This window comes from Lupinus angustifolius, chromosome LG11 (genome assembly GCF_001865875.1).
Source record: "Lupinus angustifolius cultivar Tanjil chromosome LG11, LupAngTanjil_v1.0, whole genome shotgun sequence".
Lineage (NCBI taxonomy): Eukaryota > Viridiplantae > Streptophyta > Magnoliopsida > Fabales > Fabaceae > Lupinus > Lupinus angustifolius.
The window spans coordinates 21,148,937-21,154,732 of NC_032019.1; the positions used below are offsets into that span (position 1 = coordinate 21,148,937).

Here is a 5,796-nt window from a genome sequence, read left to right on the forward strand (position 1 = left end):
CAGTCAAATTAAGAGGCTGCAAGTTGAAAACAATTTTGAAATTACCATGTTAAATAATATTTCATCACCCTTTCAGGCAGAGGTGCTCTTCAGAATTGAGTTGGGCAATTAGCCCTTTCTTTGGACACTTCTACATGTAAAACTACTTTTCCAACGGAAATTCCCAAAAATTACATAGGAAAAAAAAATCAAAGGGGAAAGGGAATAAGGAAGAAAGATAAAAAAATAGACTTGCTGAAAATACACTAACCTCGTCAAAACCATTCTTCCTGCACATATTGTCCGAGTTTAACAAAGACCGCCAGACTTGGAGGTTCTAACTAATAGTTGGGTCAGATGCATGATTTTTAGTGGCACCTCTGCTTAGCTTACATGTCATCATTCCAAAAGATACTTATTTCTCTTCACTTAAGGAACAATCATGAAATTGGTAATAAAAGACGGATAAGACCTGGCCAAAGAAGTATTAACAAGTTATAAATTATTTCAAACTATGTACTGGAAATCAGAGGATGAATTAAACATACATCAGACATCAAAATAATAAGACAATAAAACCACAAACAATGATTTCCATTCACAATATGGTTAGTCCTTTTATGCAGCTAATCCCTTTCCCTCTCTCCGCCTTCCACAATACCACAACAATAAACAAACAAGTACTGTGCATTTAAACTCCATTGTGGTTATGGAACTTAAAAAGGGAAAACTTCTTCATAACCAAGTGAGGAGATTGAGTAGAATGGTAGAACCAAAGCTATTTAGAGAAAGTTTACGCAGGAGCAAATTGTTATTCAACGGCTCAGAGAAGATAGTGAGGTGTGCTGAGAATATGTTTCAGTGAACAATAGTAAGCCATCCAAATAAAAGTAAAAACACCCATTAGTTCCATTTTTTCTTCCTCTCATATCCTTAGAGAAAGCCACCCCCTGTCCAGGTTGATTGTGATTTTCCGTCACCAGCACCTTTCTTATGAGATGGAACATCATCAAATCCATCATCTTTGGCATCGTCCCAGCCAGCCCAACCATCACTGCTATTGAGAGCCGATCCTTTAGCTGGTTCTTCCTTCTTAGAATCTTTGTGGTCCCAATCATCCCAAGAGCTTGAGTTGGAAGAATTGAACTGCCCACTTGACGAAAGAGTCGATCCTTTAGCTGGTTCTTCCTTCCTACTATCTTTGTTGCCCCACTCATCCAAAGAGCTTGCGCTATGAGTTTTAGATTGCCATGATGAAGATTGTTCTCTTCCCATCGAAGAGTTCCAGCCTTTATTCTCTTGATTGAAATCCTGAGAGGAACCATTTCTATTATTCTCATTTTGCTGCCAGTTATCAGTCTTCGAATTTGGACCATCTCCAGCCAACTCCTCAACCTTCTGTGAAGCCATAGCCAAGACCCCTTTCATGATGCCCCATGTCCTTTGTCCAATCTCTGACGTCTTTTGAGAGACAACATTGACAGTTTCATTGACCTTGTCATCATAACCACCTTCCTTGACCTGAAACAGAATAAATAACATCATTTGGCAAAGAAAAATAGAAATAACAAAATTTCCATGAAAAGTATGACAAGCAAGAAAATTTCGGCCTTTCCCACATTTCTATAAAAGGAAAGAAAGTATAAAATGAGCTTCTACAATATGCACAATCCATTAGCCTAAAAAGATGTGTCTAAAACCTTCAAGCCTTGATGATTCGGCCCCCAAAAGACAAGGGAATGCCAGTCTGAAATCCCAAAAAATGAAGGCTTCAAGAAATTCCTTTGCCATGACGCAAGCATTCAAATGCTCAACCTAATCTTGCATAGTTGTATATTTTTCCTTTGTTAACTTAAACTTACAGATACTTATGAATTATAATTGATCCACTTATTAAATAACTTCAGCACATGACCACTCGACCTTTAGCCAGCATCATCCATAGGCAAAAGTGGACATCAGTGAGTTCAATTTCTAAGAGCCAGTCGCGGCATTATTCTATGAAGCACCAACTGCAACACTAACACCGGACATGACATGACACTTGGACACATATAATGTCCAAAATACAGGACACGACACCATATATATATATATGTATAAATATAATATCATTGATAGCATTAAATATGAACATGCCAAACGAATTAAATAGAGATCCAATATTTAAATATTTCCGAATGATGATGGGCCTCACAAAAATTATTAAGAAGCATCACTTTACAATGTAAGTGTTGTCTCTTTAAAAATATCGCAAAACAACATGTGAACTATCATTTTAATTTGCATAAAACCTTTATGCTCCTATGTAATCATCATCAGTGAAAAAGATAGCATCTAGCTCAAGTGCATCGAGTTAACAAATTCAAAATTAAGTGGTCCTAACTCATCTCATGCTGTATCCTACATTATAGTTTCCACTTTATCCAAACTTCTTACCCTTTTAATATTGAGTACAAAATAATGTTAAAAAATTGAGACAAGTGTTTGAAAGGTGTCCAAGTAAATTTAGGGCGTCGGCTAGGTGTTGACTAAGTGTAAAAGAAATACTGGCTATGCATCAGAGTCGATCAGTGTCCGGCACATGCCGGAGGAGTATTGAAGTAGTGTTGGTGTTGGACAAGTGTGTGACACGAGATACCTCTATAGGAAGAGGTGTCGGTGCTTCATAGGCTCTACCATTTCCAATAACTTATAGATCTACTTGGTATATGGCAAATCTAACATCCAATCACAAGCAAGAGAAATGTCCTCAGTTCTTCCCATTAGTAAATTCCTGCATAAACCTACCTAGCTTGTATGCTCTAGGTTCACACAAGAACTTGTCATCCTCCTAAATGAGGCAAAACTCAAGGAAGGAACATTTTCAATTCCCACATACAATATATGTATATGTTGAGAAAAAACATTCGTTGTTGCCTCAAACAGCATATGACTTTTAAGTAAATAAAAATTTAACTATTACAAGTAAATAAAAATTTAACTATTACAAGTAAATTATACTGAGGAAATGCAAATAGACACAAGAGAAGTATATACAGCAGGAGACCTTCCGTTGTTCAAAAATGCGTCATTGATAAACATAAAAGGCCAAGAGGAATATATATATATATATATATAAACTATAAAGAAAGTATATAATTTGAGGGTGAAGATGACATAGGGAGGTACCCCTCTCTCTGTCATTGCACACAACAAAAACTCTATAAAAGGCATCACGATAAAATGCTGCATGGTATGAAAATCCAACATCATTGCATGAGAACAAAGAGAGGCTGGAGAAAAGATTTTCACAGTATTTAGAGTGCAGACAAAATAAAATGGAACAAAGTGCTTTCTTGTGTTCTATTTGGTTCAAACTTTCTGGTTAAACCAAAATGTATCACTTTCTAATCTCATGGCCTATTCTGTTCTAAGCAGCGATGGAGCTTCTTGGTGACAGGGGTGATCCACATTCCATGCCCCTGGCTTTTTTTGATTACATATTAAGATGAACGGTTATAAATTAAAGAATAGTGCCTTATTACTAAAATTAAAGAATAGTGCCTTATTACTAAAATTAAAGAAAAATATAGTGTTACTATTTTACAGTGTGATATCTCCAGCAAAGAACAAAATATGACTTAAAAATGAGAAGAACAGAATGGGAATTGAACTTGGACTCTTAGGACAATGGAAGGTGTAATCAACCATCAAGCCACCAGCATTATAACCAAGTAATAGTAGATAAATTTATTTATATAAATTACAATAAGTTGGCTCCCCAAATATTTCGTCCAAGCTCTGCCACTGTTTCTAGAATAGATTAAACATTGATCAAAAAACATATATGACATCTACCAAAGTCCACCAAACCTAACCAAAACACACGGAAAAATACATTTTTGCTATAGAAAAACATATATGTATACATCTAAATGAGCTAAACAATCATGCTTTGATCGAACAGAATTGATGCAAATACCTTAGTAGTGATCTCTTGAGCTGCAGATGCAGCAACCAAGGACAATTTACCAATCCCCTGAACACAAAACAAACACACGTCACAAACACATTAAATTCCAACCCACGAATAAAATCAAATCCAATCAAGTCAATTCAAAACACGAAATTCAACAATTCAGAGTCACCTGAGAAACAACAGAAAAATAATCATTTTGCGGATTGCTCCTCTGGGAAGAAGGTGCAGGACTCGATCCAAACCCAACATACTTCCCACCCTTCGATGGTGGAAGCCCCTCAGGTCTCGATTCATTCTCCGCAATCTTCTTCGCGAAAAAGCTCTCCTTATTCGCCGCCGAAGCCTGCAATTCCGTTCGCGTGAAATCTGTCGTGGACCTCGACCTCATCGGCGCCGCACCACCACCACCACCGCTTCTGAACTCCCCGGTCGAGTGGTTACGCCTAAATTCACCAGAATTCCCGAAACCATCATCATTACCCCAATCATCATCCCACCCTCCGTTATTCCTACGACTTCCTCCTCCGCCACCGCCGCCGCTCTGATTTCCCTTGAGACTCTCCTTAACCACAGGTGGATCACGCCAAGCGCGTTCTTCAGCTATGGCTTGGATTCGATCCCTATATACAGAAGAAGCTTTGGTGTTGTACTTAGTAACAATATCAGTTTCCTTCGGGATTTCGTAACGAGTGAAGAACGTGTTCAATTTGTCGTTGCCGCCAGCTTCCATTTTCTTGATCTGGATTTCGGACCAGGAATCCATGGTGACGGATCGGACGAAAGAGATGTGGACGCCGAGGCCGCGGTGCTTGCCGGAGCACTCGAGGCACATGAAGATGCCGTAGGAGACGGAGGCCCATTGCGGGTTCTTTTGGGAGCAGTCGACGCAGATTTTGTTGCCGGGTTGGGATTGGAGGTCACGGAGCCGCCGTGCCGCCGCCATGGTGGATGGATCTGATGAATGTATGGGAAGAAGAGATTTGAGGGAAGGAATGTATGAAGTAGCTTGAATGACAAAAAGTCCTAGGCAAGTTCTCGTTTCTTTTTACATTGCCAAAAATGTATCACGGATCATGTTATATTTTCAGTTCTATTTTACTTTTGTTTTTTTAGAAAAAGATATATGTATTAAACTCTCAATTTTCATGGACTTTTTACTCTCTGCCATTTCCATGGATACCCATTATATTTGAAACATTATTTTCATCACTCTTTTGCATTCATTCTTATGATCGTGCTGCTATATAATCATATTCATCCCTTACATCCATTTTAATAAATATGCCATGTTAATATAAAGTTTTTTTACAGCACATTCGTTACTTTTGTTTGAAAATTAATAATTATTAAGATGTGAGTGATGAATGATATGTCTATAATATAAAAATCAATTACACTATTAGTGTAGACACATTAAATCCTTTAATATATTCAATATATAGACATAAATTAAAAGATATTTGTATAGGAGTATTGATACTAACAAGATGTTAATCTACTGATGTAAGTCCTATTAGATTCACATGATGACTAAAAGATTAAATATTCAATTCCTATAAATAATATGTGTTGGAAGAGACACTCATGAATTCGAAAGAGATGAATTCCTTAATTATAAGGTAGGAGATAATTTGATAGTATAAAAAAAAAGAAGTATAATGTTGAAAGGAATATTTTTATAATTTCATTTAATCTCAAAACATTTGTGTGATTTACTCAATTTTTAAGAGGGATATATCATACTTGCAATTTTGAGTAAATAAGTCACTACAATTACCTGATCTAATAACAATCTAACATAATTTTAATTTGGCCCTTATATCTTACGAAGGTTTTTTTGTACTATCAATGATATA

The 5,796-nt window shown here is 36.8% G+C and overlaps 1 protein-coding gene across 2 annotated transcripts; it reads right to left on the minus strand.

The window, feature by feature from the left end:
- Positions 1–5,035, minus strand: LOC109361264 (ADP-ribosylation factor GTPase-activating protein AGD7-like). Of its 2 annotated transcripts, XM_019606661.1 has the most exons (5): positions 4,110–5,035; positions 3,944–4,000; positions 912–1,500; positions 478–498; positions 1–379 (listed from the first exon to the last, which is right to left on the minus strand). In XM_019606661.1, exons 1-3 carry the CDS (start codon positions 4,881–4,883, stop codon positions 913–915), a joined length of 1,419 nt encoding a protein of 472 aa, XP_019462206.1. In that variant the 5' UTR covers positions 4,884–5,035; the 3' UTR covers positions 1–379; positions 478–498; position 912. The 2 variants fall into 2 exon arrangements, with proteins under 2 accessions (XP_019462206.1, XP_019462205.1); XM_019606660.1 differs by lacking the exon at positions 478–498 and having other exon boundaries at positions 1–451.

What these genes read in the sequence shown, in the direction of transcription:
- LOC109361264 (XM_019606660.1), bottom strand. Translation starts at nt 4,883, where the DNA reads ATGGCGGCGGCACGGCGGCTCCGTGACCTCCAATCCCAACCCGGCAAC. An exon ending in ATTTTTCTGTTGTTTCTCAG is followed by an intron (nt 4,001 to 4,109) that starts GTGACTCTGAAT and finishes TTTTGTGTTCAG; the next exon opens with GGGATTGGTAAATTGTCCTT. An exon ending in CTCAAGAGATCACTACTAAG is followed by an intron (nt 1,501 to 3,943) that starts GTATTTGCATCA and finishes ATTCTGTTTCAG; the next exon opens with GTCAAGGAAGGTGGTTATGA.